Raw genomic sequence first — 15,272 nt, 5'->3', positions numbered from 1 at the left:
GGACCTATTGCCCTTCCTATTTTTTTTAAACTGTATGATTTATAATATCGCGCATACGGCATACCAATTTCTTCTATATACGGGATATAAAATATTGCTAGAATACAAATTTCATTTAAATCTTCATAAAATATATATATATATATCTTTCCCCTGGTGGGATTTTATCCCGCGGGTGCGCCTGATTGATTAGTAAGTTTTTCTTTGCGACCCTTTATTGCACCCACTACTATAGAAGTATTAATAGTGTGTATAGGTACTATTGCGCTACTGCGCGAGTTGACGAAACGATATATTTTTAACAAACACTGTAGGCCGTGTTTGTGTAATGTATACTATGCCGTATGGAAGTTATAATTTACGAAGGTTGCGTCTCGTCTGCGCGTGAAATAATACCTACAGAATAAAAATTTTCAGCAAACGAATACGGCGATGAAAATATAATCGACGGAAATCGCTAAAAAGTGAATAATGAACTCCCTGCGTGTTATTTTTGAACGAATATTGTAACACACGTTTGTCTCTGTGGGTGGTAACACTTTTTGTAACTTTAATAATAATGCCTGAACGTCAAATACTATACATAATCAATATATATATACGTGAACACACGATAATCGAAAAATTATTATTTTAAATAAAACAGACATTTTATCGGAATCGATGTATATCCTGCTGCGAACATAATATAACTACCTATAAAACGCGCGCAAACCGTTTTTTGTTTTATTTTCATCCGTTAAAACAGGTGTTGGAATTGACGACGAGTATAGGGACACGGTATGGCATACATCTGACGATCGTCAAAATCAGCGGAATCATAGAGATTGATTCGCGTACAATTGCAAATATAAATTGATTCGTTTTCGTCTCTGTATCTGCACAACCTGCAGCGCATTTCAAAAACTGCGTTCTTTATGGAACACTCTTTACATACGGATTTACGCCTAATGCATATTATATTTAACCGAACGATAATTTACATTCGACGTTGGACAGTATACCCACACGATTAAAATAAGCTTAAAGTTTAGAGTTTGAGCGTATTTATAGCTGTAGACGCACGGCTGAGTAAAGCTCTAAGTTTGCTTCATTTGCACGTGATTCAGATATATCTTTTTTTTAAACATAAATCAAAATTTAAACGTTTCCTTTAAAAATGTCACTCTATCATGGCTAGTATCCGTTAAGCTGGACCTGTGGCCGTACACAATCTCTAGAAATATTTTTTCTATAATAATATAATAGTATGACCTATAATCGCTGTCAGAGATGAGAGCCGCACGAATAGTTATATATTTTATGTATAGTCTCGGTATTAGATTTATGACCATTTGAGGATATAAATATTATATCGTGACCGTTAAAAAGGTTATATATCATAATACTATATGGATTATAATATGCGTGAAATTGGTTTTGTTCTTGATTTTTTTATTATTGTTAGAGCGGATCGTAAGTCAATACGAAAAGTATTGAATGCATCATTATGTGCGATCACATTAATATTTCAAATTTTCTGTAGTAAATCCTGTGCTTCAAAGGGTTAAAACATATTGTTGAAAGAATAAAAATAAAAACAAAATTTGTCATATGAACCATATCATTCATATTTTTTGAAGAGTTATAAGATATTATCATGTCTTTACGTATCGATAAAAAAACGCATGACGCATACATTTGTGTTAATGTTTGAAACTCTAAAATAAATTGAAAGTTCGTCGATCGTAAAACATTGTGATAAATTATTCAAAAATGGGTCATTATTATTAATTATTGATTTATTGTGAAGTGACCTAATCGTTTATGCCTACATAGTAGTTGGTAGGTCTGAATGAATAATTTAAAAGTTAAAAATACGTAGCCTTTCAATCTGTTCCAGGTCATTATTTCATATAAATAATATATCATACATTTTTATAAAAACTTTAATTTTGTCGTGATCATCTGCACGTAATACGGCACAGATGAATAGTGAAGCTATATTATGATATTTTGATTTACATACTAGTTAATACAGGAAGTTGTTGCGCCGACATCAATACAATATGTTGTAAGAGTAGTAAGACGGTGACATGGATAGGCAATTCAGGGGCAACGGTGTCAAGGGTTCGTTTTCTCGGTATTTCAATAACACACTGTTTGACATTATTATGTTTATTATTGTTTCAAACTTCGTTAATACATAATAATTGATTTATTTAATGCAATTTAATAAAGTAGAAGTATAAACGTACAATACAAATATATAAATATTCATAATAACATATTGTATTATTGTATTTACCACAAGCTTGTTTGAAATGTATATATATATATATATATTATGATGTATAATTAACTATAAAAAGTTAAGTATTATTAGGCATATATGTATAAAAAAAAATTTGTACGATTAATCGAAGACAAAATCGTTCATGTTGTTGATGGCGCTCCATGCGAAATGTGTAGCGCCGTCCATTTCCGTAGCCACCGTCGTACCTTCGACGTACCTGTGATTGTTGCCACCGATGTCCTTCTTGCACACCGGACACTTGCCGCACTCGGTCACGCAGTAGATGTGGCCGTTGGCGCACTTAAGCCAGTGGCCTTGCGACCTCCCGTGCTTGTGGAAGTTAACAGACATGGCCGCGTGAATCATCTTCCGTTCGGCGTCCGTCACGACTACCAGACTCTTAAACACCGTCCGTATCCGATCGGTGAGTCGTTTCACTTCGCTGTCCGCGTTCCGGCAATATGGTCCGGTGGCCGTCAACAGGGCCTCCACGCCCGCAACCAAATCGACGACCGTCTCCGGAGCTGTTGACGATGTGGAGGCCTGATTGATGACGGCCAATTGGAAATCGGGATTGGTCTTCACCTCGGCCAGACATACAAGACGGGCGCCGCGCGCTATTTCCAAGCTGATGTCGGTCGTCTGTTGCTTGGACAGACGATCTGCGTGAATCACTGTTTCGGTCATTATCCAAATAAAGTGGTCGATCACGACGTCTTTCGTGTCACCGTTGCTTATGTTCCGGATACGCTTCTCGGAAGCAAAAAATGATTCAGCCAGTCTAGTGGCAGACATCCACGAGTTGAGCTCGACGAGGGTTTCGTCATCCAACATGATTCTGCGCATGCGTTGCAACAGTCGGTCTGACCAGTGAGACCACAATTTTTTTACGACCGCGAACCGCGTGCTCATCATCTCGATTTTATCGAACTGGCGTTTCAATTTCTCCATTGATCGCGCGAGAGTTGACTTCTTCTGGTCGACGGATGACCAATTGGGTCCATCTAACAGTTTGGTCTCAATCTCGCAGATGTCTTTCTGCACAGATTTCACGTGGTTCTTAAATCTCATTGTTTTCAGAATAGGCATTTTGCACATGGGACACTGTTTCTGGACGATCTCTTCGTTGTTCTGATTTATCCATTGTTCTAGACCTCTAGACTCGATCGTATGTTTACAGTCTTCCAAGTAAACAAACCTACGTGACAGATAAATATATATATACAATATTATACTCATAACATTGACAAAAAGATACTCCAAAATTCCCGCCTCGCGATTATACCCTGACGATCAAATACATTTAAAACGGATGCTAGAAGTACGAACTACAACGCCAGAAGTATAAATTCACACAACATCTATCAGAAAATTTAAACTCCGGTACTCCTAAATTCCTAATATACTCAAATTCCTAAAGGAATTTTAACTTAATATACTGAACTGCATACAAAAATTTAGAATCGTATTTTTATATATATATATATATATATATATATATATGTGTGTGTTAATTGTTATTTTTTTTTTATATAAGATTATAATATAAAAATGTATGCTTCAATTCTAAAGATTAAGATAAGATTATTGAAGCAAATGGCCCTAGCGATAGTACCGAGGTAGTTATTATTTATAAAAAAAATCTGGGTGTTATCCATTATCACCCATAATGAAAAAGTACGATTTCCGTTTTCAATAAAAAATGTTTCCTCTAAAAATAATTTGGTAACCAATGGTTTTAATTTTTAACCGATGTAATAATACAAATAATAATAACAATCATTTAATATAGAATATTACTTTGTAATTTTTAAATAATCATTAAGATTACATAACAATATACGCACTAAATAGCGATAATTGTTGATAGTAATAATATAAATAGCTGCATATTCATCGAAGACATGGAAAAACAATATTGGGTATGATTTAATAATAAAAAATGTTATAATAAATTTAGTCCACATCGTTATAATTCAATCGTTGAATCTATATGATCTATTATGTGATTTTTTAAAGTATTATTATTACTTGTATTATATTTTTTATGAAATTTTAAAATATTTAAATATAACAGACATGTAATTATATAATGATTAGAACATTTTTTTATTTTTGTGTTCACAGGTGATTGTTACGAGGTTTCCAAATAATATTTGACAGAAACGGGAATCGTATTTTTTATGTTTTTGGCGAAATAAGACCAAGCCCTAGAATACATATAATACATTTTACAACGTGCCTAATATATTATAGGTGGTGAACATTATATATTATTATAATATTATACATACATACCTTGCGTTTGGTTCGTCTTCATATCCAAATAAAATATTTGTTAATCCGGCCTCATCACATACGCGACAAAGAGGAGGGCATGTTTTGCCACAAAATCCAATACACTTGTGTTTGCATTTCAATTTCTTTGGACACGGTTCGTAGCAAGGCGGTCGATTACAATAATCGCTGCATACTTTGGTGCACTTAAAATGTTTACACTTCCAAACACATGGTTCCTGGTAAATAATAATAATAAAATAACAATTTTGTAACATCTGTAGCTGAATTTTATATAATTATATTATCAAAGTTATATATAACATATAATACAGGACGGTTGGTATATACATGTGACGGTATTTTCCTTTGCTTAAAATATTTTATACATTATACAATATTATACAGATATAGCTGATGCGTGAGGTAATGAGAAAACATGACGGGAGCTAATGTTAGGGTTAGCTCAACTAATCGTGTTATATGTGATTTTAAATATAGCAAAAAAATGTGTATAGAAAAAATCAATATTTTTTTTTATTTTATTTGAAAATATATTTAAATACTGTATAATATTGTAAAGCAGAACAATACGTATAATTATTAATAAGAGTATAGATATATATATATAGTACATATATTGAAAAGAACTTCATTGACATACCTGACATGGTACACACGGGGCACTACATGGGAGTGGACATTTAGAATGCGTACAAGAGTAAGCACATTTTTTTTCGCACGGAGGACACGCTTCTTTGCATGGATAATTGCATCTATTTATATAAATAAAAAAAGACAATTGATAATTATTTAGTTTTCTTAAAATCGTACATTTTTATGATTAATATGTGAATATATATTGTATAAATATCATATATTATAAAGCATACACGCACGTGTGATTGCAAGGGTTCATTTTGTTACAGATTTCTTCACACGGTACGTGCAGTCGACCTTGTTTACATTTTCCACAAGTACCAGAACATATATCACCGCATAATAACATCTTTAAACAAGGTTCATTGCATTTGTCGAGGACATACTGACTACCAACATCAAAGTCTAAAAAAAAATTAATAATACAAGATAATTTGTGTGCAGGTACAAAAAGGTACTCTTATATTAATCGAAATTATATTAATGTATATATTTCATGTATGTTTTCACAATTATAAGCTACGGATAATGTAATGTCTAATGAGTAATAATGGTAATAATGGTTTAATTAACAAAAAAAAATGTTAAATCAAAAAAGGTAATTTTTGAAAATTAGACTTGGATAGTAAGTACTTCAAATAAAATACATATTTTTGGGATTTATTAATTTAATAAGCCTTAAAATTAAAATCATTTTTAAAAATATTATTCATAAAATGAAAAAAATTTTTCAGTTCCATATTATGTAATAATTATTTTCTTATAATATGTTACTTGTTATCATGCCATTATTTCTTTTGTCAATTCTTTTTATCCATGTTAAACTGCCGTTTGGCGTAAATAAACTAATAATTATAATAATTTATATATATTTATTAAGTTTTTAAGTTTTTTAAGTTATTAAGTATATTTACGTTGAATATTTTTTCTACTTAACATAGCAAAAAGGTAATAAACATAAATATTTTGATAACATTCTACTAAGAAAGCTTTCAGTATTTGAAAGTCTTTTTTTTTTAGCAGTTTTGATTATTAGTAATTTATAGAAGGTTTAAGAAGCAATATTAAGTTTTTTCACACTAAGGTTTATTAATATACATTAACATACATTAATATACATATATTTTATATATATGATAAATTATTGATTCTTTGAATACTTTAAATAGTAGTTTAAACATTAAACACTTTATTCGAAATACTATTTTTACAGATACCTATTTAAGTGTTTATTCCAAACACTTCTTAAAAGTATTTTATCTATGTCTGTCGAAAATATATAATATGTAACTTCAATTATTTTTTTATATTATCATTGATAAACCTCAGAGGTTCATCATGTGCAGTGAATTTAAGGAACTTACGAGTTAAAAATTACATATTAATACAATATTTATTTATTACCATAATGAACCTGTCATGGCGTTATAATAGGTAAACTTAATAATGTTTTATTTTTTTTCTTCCCGATAGTTATCAATAATTCTTATATATGCATTTATATATACCTATTATAGGTAATAAGGCCTATTATGTATACTTTGAATGTATAAAATTACTAATAGGATGTGGTGTAGCCGTGTAGAAAGATATACTGATACAGTGATACATGGCATTTAATTTTGCTGACAACGGACGCTTGTCTACGCACGTCCAACAGAAACGTCATGATATATATGTCGGACTTGTGGTTATTGGCACTACTCTAACGTCACTAATTCGATCGATATCTCGCTGTCATTCTATATTCAAATTTCTATTCTATACGTGACAGTCATGACAAACAAACCAATCTCGATGAAACGTGTACCACACTATTAAAATTGTTAATTTCATCTATTACTTACATAGCTAAACCCTTTAGATGTATATAAATATGTATATATTAATATATAATACATTTGATTTATATTGTGTAAGACACACGGTCAAATAGATGAATTTCCAGGGGGTTGAGAGTTTCTTAAAACAATAAGTATTATTCGTATTAACATAAAAATCCTAAAACTTAGTTAATTCTTATAATAATTATTATAAATACATTATTTCAGAGGGAGGAAATTATGACTTTATCTTACGCGTTTGGGTCGTTGCCCATTAGTTTAGTAGGTATTTGTGAAATGGTGTTAGCAAATAATACGAAATATCGTTATAATAGCTGCGACTCGATCAGGAATCTATACAGAATTCGAACAATGAAAATTGACTGAAATTTCTGTGTGTTTTTATAATGTTTGCTATTCGTAATATTTAAGTAAATAATTCCTTCGTTCGTATTTACGTAGGTACATTTACCGGATTTACCATAGGTGGAACTAAACATTTTTATTAGACTAGAAAACTTTTCCAGTAAAAAGAGAGAATATGATAAAGGCCATGAATAGATTCATAATTTTGTATGTGAAGTTATATTTTATGTACACATTTGAAAAAAAAAATGCAATTTATTTTTATGCATATTTATGAAGTTTAATAAATGTATTACCATAGTATAATATAATACAATTTATCTTTATCTGCGTCACAACAATAAAGCAACATTTTACTGTGACCGCATGCGAGCTTTCCCTCTTTCACTATCAGTTCTTTACATTTTTTAGGATCACATTCACTTCCACACCTGTACTTGCATTTATGTCCACAATTCATTGTTCGTGTGCACTTTTTAAGACAAATAACTTTTTTTTCGGGATTTATTTGGCATTCTATTTTACTTGTATGTCCGCATTCCTGGAGTGTTTTTGTGATCTAGGAACGAATTATTATTATAAAAAAAATAATTATTATTTCGTTTAGTGCATGTTACCGTGTCGTAACTTACCATAATTTTGCACTGGCATTTCTCATAGCATATTTTTTGACACTTGTGACCACATCCTAATATGCGATTACACGGGAGATGTTTTGAGCACTGGATACTTTTGATGTCATCGCTACAATTTACAGTCTTTTTTAAATGGCCGCATTCTAGTAATTTGTCAACTTTTATTGTACAATTTGAACAACTTTCGTAACATTTTTTCATGCATTTATGATATTGAGAACAGTTTATATTTAGTTTTGAACATGGTTTTGAGCATACATACTAAAAATAATAATTACGATAAAAACCAACAAGTAAAAAGTGCGTATAAAATAGTTATAACATATTTATAATAATAACGAAAAATAATAATTTACTCTTTCATGTGTCGGATCATCATCTTTATGACAATCAATGTTACATGCATGTCCACATGGTAATCGATCAGTGCATTTAATTGCACACTTAGGTCTTTTCTCGTAACAGTTTTTAATTATTTTATGCCCACAATTTTTCAATGTTATTTCCATCTGTTCAAAAAATAAATGGGTTGAACTTAAAAATAATCGTTTTTAAAGTACGTAGTCTGGTAAAGAATTTATGTCCTACGGTTTGTAATGTTTGTAATTATCATTATTGAGTATACAAATTGTTTTCGAAAAAAAATCACTACAATTAACAACTATTTGTTTATCCATCTATTGCTGCAGGTTAGTAATGACAGTTTTGCGATATAATACATGAACATTATGAACAAACCTTTTCTACGCATTTAAATGTATTAGAGTCAACATGACAAGGTACTTCTGCTTGATGGCCACATGGTAGTATCTTAAGCATAGGCACGATGCAATCTCCACAGTTTGCAACGCACTGTTTCTCACAAGGATGATTATTTTCACAAGTCCTAAGATATTACATTTTATAAATTTAAAATTATTTATATATCAGACTACAAAAATATTAATCATGTATTACATAATTAAAATTAATTACGGTAAGTTATTAAATATATATATAAGACAATATAAGTATAACATTTTGACAAAATTATTGACTTATTAAATGTATAAGTTATATTAGTATATTTATAGTATATTAATATCATCTATCTGTTTTACCTAAAAGTAATAAATTACTTAACTTAACAACAATTGCTCAATAGCACATATAGAAATGTGTGCTACGCAATTAATCTTTTAATCATAATAAAATAATATCATAGTATAGTTTTTATTAATTCATGATTATAGGTTCTTTATAATATACATAATAGAGATAGTAGGTACATACAGTCATACCTCTTTCTACATACGTGTCTATGATAGTCGATAATATAATATGTGTTTCGTTTATAATTTTTTTAGAAATACGGGCATGAGGAGGCTGCCCCTAGGGCCCCCACTGGAGCCCGTTAAGGGGAATGAGATGTTTCGGCGATACAATACGGTATACCTACTTATGTCGGCAATATACTTTGTCTCACCGTGTGGTAAAGAAATATTATCTTTATCATTATTACTAGGTACACGATAAGATAGTCACAATAATCGATCATTTATGGATGATATGACCGTAGGCCGGTTATGATAGGTAAAATGATATTTTTAAGAGATATAGCAAATAATATAGTTTTTGTCGAAACGGACATAGTCAAATTGACATTATGTCGAAACGTCCACGCCGAACTGTCGGCGCTGAATCGTCGGCACCAAATCTTCCTATAGTTCCTAACTAAAGGTCTTAAGGCAAGGTTAGTAAAAACCATGAGCCAATGTATAGTTACTGCTAAAAAATAATAATATTAAAAAAAAATTCACGCTTCGCCAAAATTGACCGAAAAACCAATTTGCAAAACTTTAACTGTTAAAACGTACGTAAATTTCAAGCCCTGTATACTTTTATTAATATTACCTAATTATAATATTATTATAAAATGCATTTACCTATTACACGGATTTTGACATGTTATGATTTTTGTGTGTTCACGATCATAAACATGACATATGCTTGAACAGTAATGACCACATTTCATTAGATTATTGCATAACATAGTATACAACCACCTTCTGAAATTGGTTTAAAATCTTCACATTTCGAGACTTTTGTAATGGAATCACGGTGAACTTCACATTTTAAAGTTAATTCATTGCCTGTTAATAAATTATTAATATCATGAATATACTCGTAATAAGAGTTTTAGTAAAACTATTTAAAATAAAACCTTTTAGAATACAATAGCATATACATTATATTTTAATATTTACCATACGAATCTTGGTCGACTAATTGTTGTTTTATTTCTTTCCATAAATTACTTGAGTAGATTAGGTTTTCCATATTTCCCATTATATATAAACCATCCCTAGCTCTAGATAGGGCAACACATACTCTATTTTCGGTTTTCAAAAAACCCACTTTACCGCTTTCATTACTTCTAACTAACGATAACAATATAATATCATTTTCTTCCCCTTGATAGTTATCAACAACTTGAATTTTCATACCATTTAAATTTGAATATTGTTTTTGTAACTGAAAATAAAAATATTAATAAATTTCATACTTAATTTATTTCAGTCATTAAAATAAATCCTTAAATGATTTCCATTTCTTTCATTATTTTCCTGAAACGTTTAGATTTATTGATTTATACTTTATTTTACATAATTCAGGTATTCACAATTGTGTTTAAAAACTATTATCATAAAAAACGGTACAGTTTAAAAAACTTATAAAGTGTGTGAGCCATTTGCAGATACTGTAGATATATGATATTTCAAATGTTTGACGTCTAGAGCATGCAAAATATATCGCCCTTATAGTGACATAGCTATAGATGACGTAGAAAATGAAATAAATTAACTGAAGAGAAAATCATTCAATAACAGATCCTCAAAATTCAACAGTTAATTTATCTCATACATTTTTTTTTTGCTATTATTTAAAAAATGTTAATCCAAAATCTTTGAAATATTTTTATTTATTTACTTTAAATAAATTATAATCTTATACACACAATGAATATTTAGACTTATTTTAAACTATTATAGTTGTTATTTTTTCTATAAAAACATCGAAAATATGACAAAAATTGTATATTTTCAATTTTAATAACTGTAGCTTAGATTTAATATACCTTTTTTCATAAAGTAAGTTATTATAGCAATCTAAAAATCTCAAAAATACATAAAGTACACACATTTTTATCAAGAGACTTTAAAATTCAAAAATTGATAAATTGTATATCATTTAATCAAAAAATAGTAATTTCAGTTATTTATTTTGAAGTTGAAAATTCGTAAATTTTTCAATTGATCGTAATTCAAAAAATAATAATACACATATTATTTACTATACAGTGTACGTGTATCCAATGCAATTTTAAAAATACTTAAATAAATATTTTAAGATATTTATTATGCCCCTAGCCTATTCATACTTTTTTATGACCCGTTGGTACTTATTGACTACTCACTAACTAGTCAATAGCAGCAATTAATGTTATACAAATAATATTTTAACTATATTATTACAAACTATGTGTAATTTGTGTTTGGTAAAATTATAGTTCAATTTGCTTTATTACAAATTACTAATAGAAAATTAAATTGCTAACGGTGAATATTTATTTACTTAATAAACGCCTGTAGGATCGAGTTTAATACAATATAGATAAATATTAACAGTGAATGAACAACGAACTAATAAAAATTACAAATTACAAATAGAAAGAAAAAAAATGAAATAATTTAGTGCAATATAATAATTTAATATTACATAAAAAATAAGTATAATAAATTGGTTGATTAGTAGGTAAATGCAATTGACTTGTAAGTGTTTAATAAGTTGGGTAAACATTGCATATACATATCTTTATACAAAAAAATCAGAATTATAGAGTCAGTTACATATACGGGATATACGATCAATAGGGTTGTTGTAGTCATATCCGATGTTCGGTGAAACGGGATTGTGAATGTAGGAATGGACCGGGAACTAAATGTGGGGATATGAAAGTTAAGAAGATGTAGCAAGTCTGAGCAGGCATTGGTATCTTTTACAATTTTTGAAAGGAAGGATAAGTCAATTAAAAAGAATATATATGTTATGTAATAGAATATTCTTGTAAACCGAGGCTGAAACCTGTAACCAGAGTCGTTTTCAATATTTATACTATAATTTATCATTGAATTCAAATCTAACAAATCTATTACAGTTGAGAACTCAAATCTTACTAAAGCTGCAGAACGACTTTTATGTTATAAGAAGTTCAAATGTGTTATATAATATATAGTTTTACTTATATTTTTGGCTCACACTTATACATCAATATATCACACCCCAATAGATCCAGGACTGAACATGCAAATTATATTAATTTGTAAATTAAACATTTTCTAAATGTAAAATATTATTATAAAAATCAAATTATTAAAGTGTATCAGTATTCAGTTAACACTATACTGGTATATTTGACTTACAGAACGTAGTTTAAACTTTTGTCCATTATAGGTAGTCAAAATTGTTACTTGTTTGGGCCTATAGTCTTGTAATATTAAATGTCTAGCAAACATAATTAAAAAGTACGCTTCGTGATCATTACTCTGGCTTGATATTTCTTCGACCTAGGTATAAACAAATTTTATTTATAGCCTAAAGGTATGAAATATAATTGTTGAATAGGTAACAACAATATATCACATAAAATCCTTAAGCTCGCATGTTAAACAATAAAAATGTAAATTACTTACTTCAGTTTCGAAGTTAGTATGGTTGATAAAAAAAATATCTTTAGTGACACCACGTATATGCGGTCTGTTGAGTACTGAAATGTGGTCTAACAGGTTGGGATAAATAACTGGCGTTATTATTGACGACACTTCAGGTCGCATTCTATGCTGTTCACCTAATGGGTAGTATGGCACATCACTGTTGACCATACGTTCAAACAAAGAAATGTCTAAGTGAAATTCCTTTGCCAGTTTATAGACTGCAGTACTAGGACGTAACTGTTTATGATCACCTATATGTAATAAACATAATTAAGTTAAAAATGTAATCAATCCTAAGTAACCATTTCTCTATACATTTTAATATAATACAAATAATAGTAACATGATTTACCTATAAGTATTAAATGTTGACAATGTCTAGTTAGTGATGCGATTATGTGTGCCTCTAATACTTCAGCTGCTTCTTCAACAACCACTGAAAAATATTATAGAATGTTATACTTTTTAGTTTAAAATATTCGATAACTTTAAATATTACCAATCGGTGATTGCAGTCCTTCGAGTAAAACTCTATGCTTAGATGCTCCAGTAGTAGTCATTGCAACAATGTATTTCCTTCTCAAGATTTCAATATTTTCCACTTCCTTCAATTCTGAATATTGTTTGTGCTGATTACAAACGTTTTTTTCAAGATTAAATATTTTGAAATCAAATGCATTTTTAGTAGTATCCACCCAATGAAAATATAATAACCATCTATCTTTCATTTTTAGTTTAAAAAGATCTTTCGGAATCGTATTCCAGAATTAATTTTACAATCAACTAATTTTAACATATGATTAATATAATTGTGTATTCTTTCCATTCTATAACAAATTGTTTCTAATTGTTCGTAATTTTTATTATAATCATTAGAGTAATAACGATTATTATATTGACGTTTCATTCTTTTTGGTTTTAAGTTATTTAGCATTTCAATAATTTTATCACAGGTATCTTTTACAGATTTCAAAGTAATGCTGTAAATAACAATATCCTGGTGTTTGAAAACTATGTCCGGATCTTCATTTCATAGTATAAATTGTCATCATCTATTTCATTAATATTTTTAACATATAAATTGTTTTCAAAGTAAAAATGTTCAGAAATCAATTGTTGGTTCTTAATAAATTGAATTGGATCAAAGTCAAAGTAATTAGAATCACAAATTAGCCAACTAATATATTTTATTGGGTTCGAAAAGAAGTTTTGGTATTCTATTGGCATTCCATTTTTTAATAAGGATAATTCTAAAATACCAGCATTCTTAGAAATAAATTCTTTACAATTTTTAAGATACGTTATTTCGTGTTCTATATTTTTAATTATTTCGGTCGCACTCTTAATGGTTTTAAATACATTGAATGGTTTTCTATAGTTTTTTGTTACATTCTTTAAAGTATAGTCTTTTACTATACTTGATTTTGTTTGATCACCAATTCTAACGACATTGTTTGTGAATTTTATTATACCTTCCATAAACTGATCTAAGGCGTGATTAGTATAGCATACAACTATTATTGGATTTCTTAATTCATTTTTTCGGTACAAATTTTGAATAATTGTTTCGATTATCATCAATCCAATAAATGTTTTCCCTGTGCCAGGTGGACCTTGTATGACTGCCAATTCATTCGTTAACGCTGCTTTGAATGCTTTATATTGCATTTCGTCTAGTCCAATTTTTTCTCGTGTAGGCCATTCACAATCGTTTAAAACATTGAATGGTAACTCATCATTGATATTAAACATTTTTACAGGTAATGATTTTAAGTACTTTGGGTTTTTGATTTTATTGCATGCTGAAATAATATATTTTTTCATCGGAAAATTACTATCATTTAAGTTCTGCAAAACTAGCATGGCACATTTGTAAGGTTCAAAATACACTTCGCTCTCGGCCATAGTCAATGAAGACTCGAGAATGTTTGGCTGTACGTCTTCAATCAATTCTACAACTAATTGACCATTTTCCAAATATCTTCTATCGCGGTTCAATACAATACCGATGAAAAAGTCATTGAATTCATTTACAGTAAGTAACAATAATGACCCATACATTAACCGTTTAGAAATATCCCAGTTGATTTTCAATTTTTTGTTTTTATTGAAATGTATTATATATCCCAATTTATCTTGTACAAACAATTTTTCTTTGATGAATTTAATATTTCGATATATCCGAATGTTATTAATTCGTTTTCGTCCTTCACTATGATTCGTATTATTTTCTATATAACACTTAATCCCATCGCGAAGCGGTGCAATAAAATCTTCACGTAAAAGACGAAATTGTACATCTTAATAATGTTCTACACTCTGGTAAGTTCCTTTTGTGATGTTAGGACGTATAAAAGGTCTTTGGTATTTCATATCAAATGGTGTAGGATAAATAGATAGTACTTGAAAATCTTCGGGTAGTGTAGCGTTTTGAAGTTTGTTTTTATTGTCATTTTTCGTGTCATTATTCAATTTTATATTT

The 15,272-nt window shown here is 29.3% G+C and overlaps 1 protein-coding gene across 1 annotated transcript; it reads right to left on the bottom strand.

The window, feature by feature from the left end:
* Positions 1-2,374: 2,374 nt before the first annotated feature.
* Positions 2,375-14,996, bottom strand: LOC113557043 (NFX1-type zinc finger-containing protein 1-like). Its single transcript, XM_026962325.1, is given in 17 exon segments — positions 2,375-3,473; positions 4,574-4,791; positions 5,217-5,328; positions 5,452-5,619; positions 7,725-7,960; positions 8,034-8,297; positions 8,393-8,545; positions 8,775-8,922; positions 9,962-10,071; positions 10,074-10,168; positions 10,283-10,550; positions 12,500-12,643; positions 12,770-13,041; positions 13,143-13,226; positions 13,290-13,559; positions 13,562-13,822; positions 13,825-14,996. Coding segments are annotated over 17 exon segments (4,908 nt in total). The 5' UTR covers positions 14,852-14,996; the 3' UTR covers positions 2,375-2,395.
* Positions 14,997-15,272: the final 276 nt, after the last annotated feature.

The sequence above is a fragment of the Rhopalosiphum maidis genome, chromosome 4 (genome assembly GCF_003676215.2).
Source record: "Rhopalosiphum maidis isolate BTI-1 chromosome 4, ASM367621v3, whole genome shotgun sequence".
Taxonomy (NCBI): domain Eukaryota; kingdom Metazoa; phylum Arthropoda; class Insecta; order Hemiptera; family Aphididae; genus Rhopalosiphum; species Rhopalosiphum maidis.
Note: the sequence above shows the minus strand (reverse complement) of the source record. Positions and strands in the feature narration are given on the sequence as shown.